This window comes from Homarus americanus, unplaced genomic scaffold (assembly GCF_018991925.1).
Source record: "Homarus americanus isolate GMGI-L3 unplaced genomic scaffold, GMGI_Hamer_2.0 scaffold21314, whole genome shotgun sequence".
NCBI classification, from domain to species: domain Eukaryota; kingdom Metazoa; phylum Arthropoda; class Malacostraca; order Decapoda; family Nephropidae; genus Homarus; species Homarus americanus.
Window position 1 is genome coordinate 830948 of NW_024720811.1, and position 17460 is coordinate 848407.

The 17460-nt window shown below is 36.1% G+C and overlaps 1 protein-coding gene across 4 annotated transcripts in view; it reads right to left on the reverse strand.

Moving 5' to 3' along the window:
• Positions 1 to 14257: 14257 nt before the first annotated feature.
• The window catches only part of LOC121861194 (ubiquitin carboxyl-terminal hydrolase 19-like), a 38707-nt gene continuing 35504 nt past the window's right edge, over positions 14258 to 17460 (reverse strand). For all 4 annotated transcript variants that reach the window (XM_042358783.1, XM_042358787.1, XM_042358784.1 and 1 more), the window contains 4 exons: positions 17142 to 17266; positions 16826 to 16966; positions 16250 to 16410; positions 14258 to 15600 (listed from right to left, as the gene is read on the reverse strand). In XM_042358783.1, coding sequence (XP_042214717.1) covers positions 15305 to 15600; positions 16250 to 16410; positions 16826 to 16966; positions 17142 to 17266 — 723 coding nt within the window. In that variant the 3' untranslated portion in view covers positions 14258 to 15304. The remainder of the gene's footprint in view (positions 15601 to 16249; positions 16411 to 16825; positions 16967 to 17141; positions 17267 to 17460) is intronic.

The window sequence follows — 17460 nt, forward strand, 5'->3', positions numbered from 1 at the left end:
GCAGCATTATATTATTTGATGGTAATCAAGATATGGTGGGCAGAGTAAAGCTTATTTTGAACTAGGAAACAGCATGGGATGATGATGATGATTGCTTTTACAAAAGAAAATAAATCATTAACGTCTGATAAACCAGTACAAATATATTATTAAACAACACTAAAATATTCTCAAGTACAGTACTACTGTATATATACCTGTACTGAAGTTTTCTCATTAACTGTGTACTGTACAGTACTGAAATTTTGTGGTCATATACAGTAGTACTCATTCATTTTTGTTCCTTTTATTACTCTGGATGAAAAACTCTACAGGATAAGTATTTCATTCACATGTTGACTCTTACCATGTACTGCCTAGAATATCAAAGTATTTTAGCCTTTTACAATTGTATAATCTAAAGGAATCTAGTCGAAATGTAGCCAACAATTTAAGAACTACCTTTCCAAACATCAAGAGGCACAACAGAAAATCAAACATTTCCTCGACTGCAGTTTTATTCACAAAGTTCAGCAATACCGTATAAACTTATCTGCTCTTTATACTGAGGGGTGAAGATACTCTTCTTATAAAATACAGGTGCTCCTCTACTTACCAATAAGTTATTTTCCTGAGGCTTGTTCACAGATACATTTGTTCATTAAGTCCAACTTTTCTCTTGTAGATATGAACATATTGTAAAAAAAATTAAAGAATAAAGGCTGTACAGTGCAGCTATACTCTGCAGTACCACCTTAAAACCTGGTATACTCTTCTCTTAGGCAATGTATGTTCTATCAGGCATTTTCTTCAGTATAATCCAGTCTTATCCACATTAAACACCTGCTCTGACAAGTAACCCCTCTGAATGTTCATAAGTAGAGAAGCATCTGTACCAGCAAATATAGCTTATCATTTTAGCAACAGTTATAAACAATATAAACAACATTATTGTACATACAGTCAGTTCTGCTATAACGCGATAGTTGTGTTCTTGTAAAACATCGTGTTATAGAAATTCGCGTAATAGAAATAACAGGGCTTATGGAGAAAATAGGGTTAGGTGCAGATTACTACTCGAAATCGAGAAAAAAATTAGTAGTTAGCCTAACACAAAGGATAGCACAGTCTAAATAAATGTTACAATCATATCTAATAATGAAATCATACAGTAAATGTAACACTTTACCTTGAAAAAATATGAATATAACTTGATGGGGGAGAAGGGTGATTTTGAGGTAGATAACGTCGAGCTTCTCTTCAAGGGTTATAGCCTTCTTTTACGATCATCACCGGGAATGCGATCACCAGAACGCTTCTTGGAGATATTCTTCTTTACCATATTCACAGTTAATACCACAAAATTGGAGAAATAGTAAGCAAAAATCGCGTTACAGCAAACAAGTGTTCACGTTATACAAATATCATTCCTCTATTCATAAATCGCGTAAGAGCCAATTCGCGTTGTCAAAACACGTGTTATAGCAGAACTCACTGTATCTGGGAGCTTACTATAAAATGCCTCACTGCTGGTTGAGATGGCACTGGGGCAGAAATTCAATAACTAATGTAAGTGGTTATTTAACTTCCATGTTCCATTATTTGTACATCTATAGTTTCAGAACCAATCAATGACGGCAAACCGATGACCACTTTCAATTTACATGTATGCTTGTGGTCATATACTGTACCTCCAGCAGAGGACGTTTCACTAAAGTTACCCTAATTGTGAGGACAACTTAATAGCAATTTAGTCTACAAACCAAAATTATTTTACACATTACAGTTCATGGTTTTGACTTGTACTTCTGTGCAAGTATTTGAATTACAGTAAAGGTTGATACAAACATCTCACATCAATAGTACATTGTCAATTTTTTTTTAAATTTAAACAATAAATATGTTCTTCACAAAGGTCGCTTTCAATTAATCAATAATATTTGCCATTAACCTGTAGAATAAACCTTGATTCTGTTTATTTTAGGGCATGATAAATATCATGTTACTCAGGAAAATCTTCTATGCACCATTTATTGCCACAATTATGATGCTTTTCAGAGGTAACGTTACTTTTCAAACAATAGGTCCTCTTAAATTCTATGTTCTTATTGGACTTCAAAATGTTTTTGGTTTTGATATTAGGTCACAAATGACCTCTATCATTGTAATATAAATCACTCAGAGTATCTTACTTATATCTGAGGGTTGGTGACCACAGTCCTCCACTCTAAGCGTTCTCGGGCTGTTTTAACAATTCTCAAAGCTTGAACTAAGTTCCGGTGCATCTCTAGTTTTTTTTTATCTCTCTGGGGACCCAATTCTTAACTTCATTCATTCATCCCAGTCTATGCCTTCCCTTGGCCCTCCTACCTTCAAATTTGCCCATTAATATTTCTGTTTTATCCCTCATCCCTAATTATATAACCAAAGTAAAAAAATTATCTTTTTCTGTACATTTCAAGTACTTCTCTTGAAATATTACCCCAAATCCATTGACAGTCATATAACTTTCTAAATATGCTTTTCTGAAACCCCTAACAGAGAACTGTTTAATAATTTACCTGGGTATTAATAGCACTACATATGGTATTAACAGCACTGGATATGAATCATTCCCTGCACTTCAAACTGGACTAGGATTTGTTAGCCTTTTTGTGTGAATAATTTCTCCCAGGATAATGTTTACTGTCACTAATATAATGCCATATTACCCTTGATCATACAAAAACTGTAATAAACGGTCTTACGCAGTCCAATTGGCAACCTCACTATCAACCTAAATACTGTATGAAAACAACAGTGAAATTAATTATAGTTAGTTAATCTGTTTTTCATACAGCCTCTTTGATAAAAAAGACAACAATCTCACTCATAATAAACAAGCTAAAATAATGCATGATCATGGTAAAATCATTTATTCTTTCCTGCCAGTGGCAGTGTAATCACATGAAATTATGCTTCTAGTAACTTTATATATACAAAATTCCTTAATAAGTTATATAAGGTATTGTATGAAGAAAATAACAGCTTGTTACATATACATCAAACAAAATTTTTTCAGGAGCCCAAGTAAGTTCTGAATACCAGGTAGCACATGTCACAATCACTGCACTCAAATAAATAAGTCCTTATTATACTAAAGTATAAAATGAGGTAAAATCCTTGATCAACGCCTTATGAATCAGTAGCACAACAAACATGGCATCCCAGATGCTTTATACACTACACTACTGGCTTCTGTATACAGTATTGCAATCGAGAGCCTTACATCAATAAAACTACCAGTAACCTTACATAACTTTCTGCTGAGTTAAGTGGCAAGCCAATAATTGAGGGATGAACAACATATATCTTCAATGACACTGCACAAAAAAAGGCCAGATGAAGTAAAGGCTGAGGACACAGTTGTGGAATTACATGTGAGCTTGGTGTTGATGGGACAAGTGTGATGTGATGTATAGTAGTACCCTTAGTATTTGTAAAATGTTCTACTTCAGAAACTCTAACATTTGGCTAATGGCTTAGCAATATACTGTAGATATCAGAAGGCATTTGGACACTATTCATGCATCCCAAACATGAGAAATTCTAAATTATATACTACACCATCGCCATACCCCACAGTCATCATGTCCCCCTACATGCCTACACCATCCCCACACTGCTAGCCATACCTTGGTACACACACAGTCATCATCAAGGATGTACATAAATGATAAAATTATTTATTCTTTAGTTTCCTATTAGCCTGGATGCATATCTTTATTGCTACAAGATGAGAGTTGTTTTTAATAACTATTCTTTTGTGAAGACTGACTGTACAGCACCCGACAAGTTTACTGCAAGATGCAGCAGCAGGATCAAGTCCAAATAAATAATACAGTACACCCTTGTACTTACAAAACTGAGGATGGTGAAGGTTGTCTGCATTACTGCCAGACAGAGGTACACTATGCTGGTTGTAAGAGAAGACATTCCATATTCTTCATTAAGTGACCCTATCTTCTCAGCATTACACTCAATAGAGCTTACCATTGTAGGAGGCAGTGAGGGTAGTTTGAACAAAAAGCACAAAATTCTGCATATGTATGCAATGATATGACAAGGCTAAGGCAAGAATGCTTCTTGGATCCTCCACAACACAAAGTAGTTGCTATACACAGTAGCAGCTGATAGTCAACACGATAAATGAACACAGCAGTGCTACACATACACCTCCCCCAATTTAAAATTGACTTAACAAAACAACGATGACCAGAGACCTGCTGTAAGTAATTCACTGTACAGTACACTTATTTTAATGTGCACAGTAATCATTATAAAAAAAGGCAATCTTCAAAGAAAATAAATAGATGCAAGACCAATAAGTGCAGGATTCTTCACCTCAACTTATTATGCAATGTAAGACATACTGCTTAGATTTTTGTACTATCATGAATTACCAAAAACCCTTAAGTTCGGTATCTGACATCATTACAATCACAAACAATAATAATTACATCTATGACAAAAGTCTTGCACTGAATACTATACAGTAGTAAAGAACTGGTAAGGCTTAACAAGTAAGAGGTTGTCTTGAAAAGTGAACAGATAAATATATGCAAAGGTGCAATACAAAGCACAAGTTTAAACAAGGCACAAGTTAAGCAGAGGAAAAGGCAATATACAACAGCCAAACCTGGAGTAAGTAATGAGTCAACCATTCTGGTGGATATTATTGTTAGTTATTGGTGGTAAAATAAGAAAATATTTTTAGGTTAATGTCAATACTCAAACCCTTTCCTGTATAGAGGTATCCATCAGGCAGGAATTGTCAACTAGATAGCAGAGACCTGGATAACAGTGAATGCTTGGCCCAATTTACATGAAGGCAATAAAGCATTAATTAAGACTGGGATCTTGACATAACTGTGACTGGCTCAATCCACAAAATGTAACGAGGTAAAAGTTTGGATCAAAATCATAACTTGCGAAGTGGAATTCCAAGACAGTTGATAACTCAACTTTAGTATACCACTGTACAACTTATCCACATGTCTGTAATTTTTGAGCTGTGATATATATCAAAGGCATTTCTCAATGTGATCCTGTGTAACTTTCATTGCATTCAAGTTAAGATGGAGTGAAATGTTTTCAGGAAGGTAAAAATTTGGCTTTTTCAAACACACTGTGGCCAAAAAGGGTGCATTGCACCAGATTTACAGGATTTCAATAAACTAATTACAGTAAAAGATTTATTAAAAAAAAAAGGAAAACTTAAGAAATGCATAAAATTGATCACAAAGAAACGAGAGAGAAGATTTTAATCCAATATGTGTACAGTAATCCAACATGTACATACTGAAGTATGGCAGTAACTGGAGTAGGTTTTTAATTAATACAATAAACAAGATATTATATTACATGATATCTATGACTGGACTAAAATAATAAAAAATGGATAAATAATATAATAAAATAAAGCACAGAAGACTATGACTGGACTGAAATAATAAACACTAGATAAATAATATAATAAAATGAAGCACACAAGAGACAATCATAAACATGTGGATGCTGGTTAAAATTTTAACAAATTATGAATGGCAAACACGTTCTTTACCATTAAAAAACAAAACAGTATGCGAGCAGTGACACAACTGTACTAAAAAAATATACGAACACAAAGCAGTGTGAACAACCATTTTCGTAATTTGTGATACAGTACTGTACAGTATTTGAAAATATGAAAAAAAAAATCTACCAGGCAAATACAGTTTTAATACTGCACAGTATAAGTATTTTGGACTTCACTTACAGTACAATACAAGCCAAGAGAACTTCGTCATATACAGGTAACCCTCAAGATACAATGGGGTTACGTTTCCGAAAAACCATCGCTAGGTGAGATATCGTAGATAGGGAGCATTATAAAATGAGACTCAATGGGATACGTTCTCAGCCAGTCCCCAAACACATATATATCACCGACCAAATTTGTCTACAATACTATTATCAGCAAAAAACAAGTAAACAACACTCACATCATAATGGATAAGATTGATCACCATAAGATGTACCATTTGAGGCTAAGGGGACTCTTGTAGGTGGAGTGGAGGCATCACTCTGACCCCTACACAGTCTCATGATGCTTAACAATGTCAAGCTTCACCTCAGAGACACAGTTGTTTTGGCCTTCCCAGACATTTTCAAAGTTACACTGTTTACTTCACAGTCACAAAAACTGAGCAAAAGCACTTGTCACACTCACAGAGCTAATGATGATAACAAAAACAATGATAGCATACAACACTACTCACATTCTCAAAACAGTTACAAAAACACAGGAAATATCTCTTCACAGCCACCTTAACACAGTTCAATCTAAATGTTAGTGCTGTCCTCTCACTAAGAAAACACCGATGATAAGTACAATGTACGATGCTGGCTGATAATCGTGGAGCCATGTGATGGTGGGTTTACAATTGACAAGGAACCATACACATGGCTGTATTGCACGGGTTGGCTGTGTGCCAGTGCATGGGTAGGCTATCAAGCGAAGGTTGAGATGCATGATGCATAGGGTGAAATACTGTTTCCTTGATGTAGAAAAATATACTTGCATTGCTGGAATCCTTACAACACGGCAATTAATTTGAATATAAACAACCCACAGTTCGCACTAGAGAAAAAATTTGACCAATGGATTTTGATGGCCATTCAAAGGATATTGCTAAAGCGAGTTGTTTTGATCGTATATAGCGACATGGTGTTAATTTATAACCACCGTTAAAGTGAAATAACACATCTCGAGATATTGTATCCCGGGGATTACCCGTATAGTAATCTACTACCAATGCACGACTTAGATAAAACCTAAATTTTGGTGTGGCCTTTAAGGGGAAGAGGTACGCCTTCTATTTTATAAAAGACAACAAAAAATTGGAGGTGGAGAGGCTTTAAAATAATAACTCCTCACATCGATACATACTGTACTAACATCCCAATATTTTGTGGTGAGGAATCGAAGACATTTCGTCTTATAAACTCTCCACCTTTAGTTGATAATCTTTCTTCCCTTTCTCTTCGCCACAATGTTGCTTCACTCTCTCTCTTTTACAAGTACTTTAACGGGTAATGTTCGGTGGATTTGGTATCCTGTGTACCGCCGGCAAGGCTGTGGGCTCGTAACACTCGTCTTGCCTTCGGTGCCCACCATTTCTCTGTGGATGTCGGTCACACCAGAATAACCCGTTATAGTACATCCTTCTTTCCTCACACAGCCAAACTGTGGAATGCTCTGCCTCCTTCTGTTTCCACACTCATACAATCTGTCTCCCTTCAAAAAGCTGGTTTTCCAGCATCTTCGTGGTGTAGATTAATACAGTATAACCTTTTTCTTTCTATTTTTAATTTCTTATTTTTTTCGCCCCCCCCTAGGCCCTGTTGTGGGTCGTTCGACCTGTGCCAGGGTGGACTAATTCCCGTAAAAAAAAAGCTCCTCTTCCACCTTCAAATAGTTTTGAGATTGAGTTTCAAATCCACAAAATTCCCTAAGAGGAAATTAATGTTTTAAATTTATGCAGACAAATGGCAAAATCATACACTAGCCCTATCATGACATTCACACTTTGAGGAGGATAATACAGTAAGGGCTCTATAACTACCTGTACAGTACATCAAAATTGTTTGTACCATGACATTTTAAAATGACTATCTTAATAAGAGCATAAATATCAGTTTCCACATATCTAGTGCTCAATTAAACTCACAATGAGCATTAAAATTATAGCCCCTGGATAATGTGAAGGTTTTAGTATATTTATGCAATGTTGTGATAAAAATCATTGTCACTACACATGATCATATCTGAGCCTATAATCACAAGTAGCCAAAATTTGAAGACCTGAAAACTTTTATGATCATATGGTAGTTTAAAATGAAATAAAACGTTAATAAGGAGCTAATGAAATGTAATTATAAAGGGTAATGTGAATTATTAGTATTAGATAAATGGTAGTGTGTATTGTTAGTACAGGTTGAACCTCCCTAATACAGTACTCTATTGTCCGGCACCTCCTGTCTGGCAAAGTTTTAGTTTGCTGGACGGTCGCTAGTACCCACCGGCGCTAGTATCCATGGTTTGGCATACCCTTTGTTTACATCTGGTCCACGTGGAGTTTGGTGCATTCCTTGGTAATTTTCCGCTCTGCTTATTACTTGGCTCAGAATGACAGGACATACTCTGATCACTTTGGCTTGCTGGAGCTTTAAAACATATATGACATTGATATTGGGTTTGGGCTGCATTCCCACAATAGTGCTGCAGACATTATCCATTATATAGCTACTCAGATGAGAAAGAAAACTTGCAAGCATATCAAAGAAATAAATGTTAAAATTTATATTCTTATTGATGAATTAACAAGCCTAAGCATGAAAACTACCTGAGTAGTTTACCTGAAATGCTAAAGTGATAAGGAAAATGATCCACATTTCATGTTTTTAGATCTAATTTAACTACCTAATCAAAAAAAGCTGTGACAGTTACCAAGCACCTTTTAGATTGTCTCAATAACCATGGTTTTGATGACTCTTCCCTGAAACAGAACCTTATAGCATTTGCTAGTAATGGGAAAGTGTCATGCTGGGCACTAAATCTCATGTAACTACAATTCTCAAAGAGTACTACCCTGGTATTATAGTTTGGCACTGTTTAAACCATAGATTACAACTTGCAGTGGGTGATTCAGTGACACAAGTTAATGAAGTTAATCATTTCCAATCATTTATAGACAAATTGTACTCAGTTTAAAACAGATCACCTCTAAATCAGAGGCAGCTGACTGAATGTACTGCTGAACTAGAAAAACAAATTTGTAAAATAGGCCGTGTTCTGAGCACCAGGTGGGTAGCCAGCTCATTTTGAACAGTGGCGGAGGTGTGGCACAACTGTGAAGCATTATGTTCTCATTTTGAAAATGTAATGAAGGATGAAACAAGATCCTCATGTGACAGAAAATCCTATGAAAGTCTGTTAAAGAGAATTTCTTCAAAACAGTTTGTTTTAGACTTGTGTCTAATGTATGACACATTGTATGAACTCGGTTTACTATCTTTAAAATTCCGTTTTGAGCCAAAGTACACTCCAAGATTATGAACAGAATCAATAGGACCGAGTTGTACTTCCCCAAAGTTTAAAGTGCCAAAATCACCTGTGCCGTCACCCCTCCTATTTCCTTGGATGACAATAATCTCTGTTTTACCGTCATTCGGATTATGTTTTCTTCTAGTCATCCAAATCTTAACATCAGAATTATGTTATCTCCTCAATATTTATTATTTTCACATAAAACTGTGTATCATCGGCATAGAAATGGTAGGCAACACCATGAGCATCTGGCAGAGATGCAAGTGGTCCTAAAATTGATCCTTGTAGGACTTCAAACTGCAAAGGAACCGACTCTAAATGGTTCTACCAACCATCACACTCAGATCACTCTGATAAATAAGACTCGAGCAGTGAGAGTGGATTCTCATGGACACCAAACAACCAACGATCCTGAAGCAACAGATGATGAACCACCGTGTTAAAAACTGCAGAGATCAAGGAAGAACTTTCCTGTGTAAGTGTTTATTACCAAATTGTTATGAATTTTACATAATGCTCCCTATAGGCTGACTGGACCAGAGGATCACTCCATTTCTCTCTAATAAAGGATGTAACTAAGCAACTGATCCAGCATAACACACACTATGATCTTTGATAAGAATAAGAGATTGGAAGCAGGACGATAATTTGACTTATTTTTAGTATCAAGATCAGGTTTCTTAAAAAGTGGACACAATAAAGCCGGTTTCTCAGGTCACAAAATTGCCCTCTGGTTGTGTATTGGGAGTAGAAGTAAATAAATAAGCCTAGCTACTTTGTTCAAACCTAAAACCTCTCTCAAGAGTAAAGACTTTAAGTGTAATAATTGTAGCCAGCAAGTTTATATGTTTCCTGCAACTCAAAATGAATGTCCATACTACTGAAAGACCGAAGGAAATGCAGCAGACTATCCCCAAAACTCTCTCCCACATTACTCATCAGATTGCTTGATGATGATGATGGTGATGATGATGGTTATTTAAGTTTTGTTAACACTTGTACTGTCTTTAGTTTTCACTTTGTCATTAAGATCTTTATGTCTGTCTAACAAGATATTCCATTTGTTTTTTGTATCCTAAATATTCATCATTGGAAAAAAAAAAAACGAAATGCAACATTATAAATTATGTGCCTCCAATAAAGAGACGAGACATTATGTGTGAAGGATGAGCCACACTGGGCCCAAGACTGATCCCAATCTTCTAATTACAGAAATGAAAACCTCAATTACACAGGAGGCAATTAAGCTCTGACATTTACCATATTTGTGTAACTGTGATAAACAATAGTCAAAAGTGGAAAAACATTTAAATGGCAGAGAATGGCATTAAGAGAGATATGACATTAGCTATGAGGGAAGGTACTTATCCAGCAAATACATGTCAGTCTAAGAGATGACAGCCATAGTTGACACATGGTTATACATACACATTTCTATCTTCTTGATATGGAAGAAAAAATAAATAAAAACTAGAAATGATCTTGAGAATTCTAGCAATGCCAATCTGACCTCACACCATAGCCTTTGACAACTTTAGGTTACAACCAATATCTAATAATTTCGTCCAAGAATCACAAGGAGAGTGTAAAAGTTTACTGAAATTAATCCCTAGTATTATAAATATCTTATAAAATAGCATGTGCTCTAAAGGCATACAAAATATACTGTACTGTATAGGAAAATTATATCTAAGTTCTTCAATCTCTGTGTTAGATTAATAATAATATCATCTTGCTTGTGAACACAATGCTTAGATATGGCAAAATTTTTATTGATGTTAGTCTTTAGTATTTGGCAATTGTGAAATCAATGACAAAATTGGGTGTGATCAGATTCTGGAATGGAAATACAAACAGAATAAAGATAAGCCCACAGCCCAGGGTAAGGAAGTCACCTCAAGTATCACATGTATAAAAATAAACAAATTTGTTTTTCTGAACAACTCTATCTGGAAGTTTATACTATATGGGACCACTGTTTATTGACTTCAGAGATAATCTAGATTCCTTAAGAAAGTACAGTACATGTACAGTGTTCTCTCAACACAGTATCATATATCTCACTAAAAAAATTCTTTTTCACCTTCATGCCACACAGAATATTGTAGTGGGCTTTAGACCTCTTGGCTGCTAGTGTTGTTATTGTCATAAACAAGTTATGTAAATGTTACAAACATCACTTGGAATAATTCAGTATGTATTTTAATACATCAATGTAACCTGTAAAATGTATTAAAACTGTTACTAATTATCTAATCCAAACTAGAACATGTGAGCAAGTAATGGGGAGGATTTTAGTTTGCAGATCAAGGAATGTCAAAAGGGGGGTCCAAGAAGTTGTAGGTGGGGGAACATGGCGAGCATAGCATATCTTGCGCTAGTCAGGCTGCACCTCGATTATGCTGTTCAGTTCTGGTGCCCTTATTATAGAATGGATATCAATTCACTGGAGTCGGTGCGGCGAAGAATGACGAAAATGATTCCAGGACTTAGAAACCTTCCCTATCAAGATAGGTTAAAGAAACTAAACTTGCATTCCCGAGGAAGACGAAGAGTGCGGGGAGATATGATAGAAGTATTTAAGTGGGTGAAAGGAATCAATAAAGGAGATATAGAAAAAGTTCTTATAATATCCGAGCAGGATAGGACTCGGAGCAACGGATTTAAGTTGGATAAGTTTAGGTTTAGGAGGGAGATAGGCAGGAACTGGTTCACAAATAGGGTGGTGGACGAGTGGAACAAGCTCAGCAACTTTGTAGTAAGTGCTGGAATGCTGGAGAGTTTTAAAAGGAGGCTAGACAGATTCATGGATGATAGAGAGTGGTAGTAACTCTCGACAGGAGCTGCCATGCACAGGCCAATCGGCCTATTGGAGACTCCTTATTTTCTTATGTTATGTTGTCACCCAGTTTTTTTTTTTTAGGCCACTTTGAAGCCATGTGCACTTGACATTAGGAGATATTCTGAGGTCAATAGTAATTACTTTATACTATAAAAAATGCCTGAGTGCAATATTGCATAAAAGAAAAGGTATTGGAATTTTCTGATGAAAATAGGGGGTCCAGACCCCCCTGTATAGGGCTTCATTCATGAAGTGTGAAAATCTAATAAATTGGATTTAACCACCTGTGTATGAGGTCCCCTCTATTCTGAATAAAATTGTCTGGCATTAGCCAAAATAAAACCTTAAAAGTGGCATCCCTGTAGTGAAGAGTTAGGCCAAAAAAAAATTTATATGATATCTTTTAACAATTATTTATCTTAGAAACAATTGATAACACATTATTTTAAAAAATTATTTAACTTTATAAGTTATCTAACGTCCTTAAAGTTCATTGGGGTCGGTGTGTTGAGGCAACATGGGCTGTGCCAGCGACCCGGTGGTCCACATCAACTGTTGCTGGTGCACACTCACTCCAGTGGATCATTGAGACAAAATACTTATTATAATGTTTTAAAAATAACTAATTTTAGCTTGATTGGATTGATGGGGTAGGTGTTAGGGGATGGAGGATTAGTCAGAGGATGAATAAGAAACAAGACTGGGTGGATTGTCCACTCCAACTCTTCTTTCACCTAATCACTTCTAGTTTTACATCTATACTATAGACAGTGTGCTTCCTTTTGAGTGCTGCACCACCCTGTTTGGGTTGGGAACTATGGCTACAAAAATTATAAAATATTTCACCACAACATGCACGAAGAGACACAACAAAGGCATGAAGACAGGAAGAGGATGAAATTTCAAACGCTTTTGCTAAAAATTCGTAGATTTCATCGGGAGTTTTCAGAGTTTTTGAGTGGAATCCACTTAAATGCGGGAAATTTTTACGTGGATAGTCACAAAAAGTTGACAACTTAACTGCAAAACAGTGGATAGTGAATACTGTACTCATATAACGAGGACCTCCTGTATATTTTAGTTCTTTCGAGGAAAATAGAAATATTTTGAATTTTGTAATAGCTATAAGAGAGAAATGCGATATAAAAAGGCCTTCAAGTGAGAACTGTGTGTTGCAAGTGCGTGTCAAATTCACTTCTCACTCAATGTGGACTGTGTGTGTGTGTAGCAGCTTCAAACAAGACACCTTTCATCACTTCACACTGCTCATCAACACCCCAGGAAACTCTCCAACTATGCTACAATGAAAGTTGAATGTAAGTACAATCTTCTGACATCTTTCTTATATTGATTAACCCAAGGTGACAATGGATTAAAAAAAATTATTAAAAAATTACCGAAATATACCCGCGTGGGGGTCTTTCGATGCCCGGGGTCTAAGGGATAACACAAATAATTACAGTACTGTACTGTACAGATTATAATTGTACAGCAACAGCCAAGGCTTATGGAGAGAAAACTTTGTTTGCATGAAGAGACAAACTAAAGATAATCAAAGCATTCACATAATGAAAATTAACAATTGAAGCTCTTATTTTCATCTATAAAGTAAATACAACTTCCTCATACATTGATGTCATGACATTTAAATTGGTTCACAGCTTGGATATTAAACCTATCAAAATGAAGATTGAAATGTTCATCTAGAATTTCCCAAACTTTTCTGATTTAGGTATAAAACTTGACACAATCATTCATCATCATCTTATGGACATTCTTCCACACTTACATGGATTAGCTGTGGTTACCTGATGGCAGTTCTCCATGCTGCACTGTCTCTTGCAGTCTCTCTTACCAGGTTCATAATTACAGGGGGGGGGGGTTATAATATAATTTCTTTCAACCTCTCCCCATGTCTTTCTTGGCTGTCCTCCCCATTATATTTAGACTCAAGCACCTCTTAACCATCTTTTCCACATGCCATCTCAACCGGCCTCTATGCAGGACTTTACCAATAAAAGGAGGATAATATACTCCTTTTTTGCCCCAAAGACAGTGTATGTGGTCCAGTGCCCTACATTTCTCTCTGAATCACTTCAACAACACAACAATGTCCTAGTTACCTCCTCCATCTAACTACCCAGTTAGTGTACAGTACATGCACCAGAGCATTAAAGTACTTCTTATTTATCAATACATACAGTATGTGCACCAATGAATTTAAAGCAGCAGTTCATTGCAACTGGTTAACTTTTTTTTTAATGTACTCAATTATCTAAATATCATGAATAAATAATAAGAGCATAAAAATATAAGTGCCTCCAAGACCTTTAATTAAAAACATGGATATCCTTACGTCCATTTGCAAACATCAACTGTGCTGTACTGCCTTACACAACCTCTTTAAAAACATCAACAATTCTTGTTCATTTTCTGCTTAAAAAATTTAACTTCTAATATTTTGCATAATTGTCAAACATTTTTTCTTTTAGTAAAACTACTCACTTGCAAGGCTGCCATGCTGCTCTGCAAAAAAATCATCTGAGAATCTTAGTACTGTATAACATTTGACCAATGATCACAGTGACTCAAAATTATGAAAAACAAACTTTTATGGTTTGTGTCACAGGAAAATAATATTTACAAGAGTTCTCAGACCTACATCATTAAATAGGACGACAAAATCCATTATTAACTGACTGAACTTTAAGAAAGAAACATTAATGGAGTCGTAAATATTCTTAAAGTTGGATAAAAACAGTGGAGCCAATACTACACCCAGCAGTGTGAGGAACTCTTAATGATTTTTTTTCATAGATAAATGATTCAGGGGATAATGGAAGTCACAGGACGTGTGTTCTATACTGTACTGACAAGTTAAAGTAGAAATACAAAAAACATGTTGAAGAAGTGTGGAATGAAAGAAAGATAACTTACTAGTGACTGATGGTATGTATAATTGTTAGCATAGGGTGAGTATTAACAAGTACAGTACCTGTATATGGATATGTCTGAAAAGTGTGTGAGCTAATAGGGTGATACATGACATCAATAATAGTATCTGGAGAAAATGCATGAAAAACCCTGCTGTAAACCTGGGATAGATCATAGCTGTGTCTTTGTGTCCTCTCATAGATGTGGGGCAGTTCAAATAATACTTCTAAAAGACAAATTCATATAAAGGAGAGATGGTAATTTAAAAAAAAAATCAAAGTATGAAATATAGTACAACAAACTTTACACAACCAGAAATAAATAATAAAAATTAATTAAAAGTGTGAGCCACTAACTTGCACATTACTGATACATACAAGAGCCAACATGCGCCTTGATCAAACTGATAAATGACTGATTCAGTCAAGTTCTTCCTGAGCAGTACTAAGCTGTTCCTCTCCTTCAAGACTGGAGGAGGAAGGTTGGGAAGAGGACAGCTGAGAGGTGGAGGAGATGGACATTGGTGTTGCCTCTTCAATTTCTGCCCCTTGTTCAAAGCCATTTTCCTCCAGGGCTGCAGGAGCAGGTGGAGGCAAAGGTCTGTGCATTGAAAATGGAGTGTCTCTCCGTCGGTACAGGAGCAGATAGGCTTGCTCATTGACGACGCGTGACTCAGGACAGAAGTTGACTCGACTATCATCAAACAACCTCCAGTCTAAGTAAATATAGGAAAAATGGTGTAGATTTTCACATTAGTCTGTCTATAAAGCACAATAACTAAGGTAATATGGCTACACATGCATACCTCACTCATAAAATGTGACATAATATTCAATAACATTTCCCATTACGTCATCTATTGTTTATGACATCGCATCATCTACAGGTACTTGTGTGAAGAAAGATACCACATCCATGCTTAACATTTACACAGTTCCTATCTTGTAACTCATTTATAAAATCCTGCGAGTGTTATATTCAGTACAATACGTGAACTGAAAACCTAATTAAGAAAGGGAACCGCAATCCATTCAGCCATTTTACAAGGATCCCCTATTGGAGATAATTAGTGTGGCACAAGCTATACTTTATCTCTGGTGTTGGCCATGTTATAAAGGGAGTATTCTGAGAGTACCCTTTTATCTCAGATTAAGTTCCTTGATATGGACTGGCTGTATTCTCTCTGAAGATGGTTGTGTTGCCTGAAACATTAGAGAAATAAAGAAACTCGGCTCTTTCCTGCGTTTCCCTCCCACCCATTAAATCCACTTGTCATCATGGATCGATCACATCCTAAATAACTAATGTGGGTTTTCTATATCCTGTAAAACTCTATAATTAATATAAAAATACTTTTAACCTACCTATTTCAGACTGACGAGAATCGTGTTTTGATACCAGCCGAGCGTATGAGGTATAATGGCCGCCCAAGAGCCGACCCATGTGGTTGATAACACCGTAGAGATCATAAATGGCTGGACCATCTTCTGGCTCAGCTGACATGTAAGGCCGCAGGTTTAACCCTCTGTTGGATACAGGTTTAGGTCAAATTTGGACTAGAAATCTTAAATAGACTATAAACAAAAACTGTAACATGGACAATTGTAATAAACAGCTCTTCAGTTAACCTAACCTAACCTGCGTGTGGCGTGACCACCAAATAGTCATGCAGGAACCTCATAAACCACGCTGGGCATTTAAACAGTGGTGGGAAAAGGCACGCGTTCTGGAATGTTACCCGGGGCGTGTCAGATAGGCATTCCGGTTTGCCACCCAGGGAGTAAGGGTTAAGAGGAAGTTTTTCCCACTACTGAAAATTTTATATTTTTATTAGAAGTTTAATGGGACAACATTCAATAATAAAGGCCATGAAGAAAAACAGAGACAGACAGAGAGACAGGGATAAATAATCAAAGCAACAATACATTTTTTTTCTTTACCTAATTGGGTACTGCACAAACTTGTCAATCTTGTCTGAACAGAGACTATATTTGAAGGAGAATCTCTTGAGCTGTATGATAAGGATATGAGGTAACCTCCACACACTCATCTGCTTGGTTGCTTCCACCGGCTTTTTACATCTGCAAAAAATACCATATTTTTCCATGACTTTTTCATAAGCTAGTCCTATCACACATTATAAACAAACAATTACATCCAAGAAGGCAGTGATACATAAGCTATTGATTTTTTTTTTCAGGAGTTCAGATGTGAAAAAGGCATTGTAATCCTGCTGTCACACTGTACTGTACTTACCTTGGACATCGCCAAGAATCCCCTTCAGACAAATTTTCTGGCTGGGTAAAAAGGTCAATACAAGCCTCCAAACTGGTGGGTTGATTACGCTGTACTGAATATGAGCCCTCTGTTTCACAGTCCACCTATTTAACAGAGAAATAATGGCATGAACTTGTTAAAAAGCTTACTATTCAACAAAAAGAACACAAAATGAAAGAAACAAATTCACTTATAAATTACTGACTCCTCACCAATATTGTATGGCATCCCCCAAGGTTCCATTCTCGGTCCAGTACTGTTCTTGTTGTACATAAACGACATAATCCCCGCCAGAACA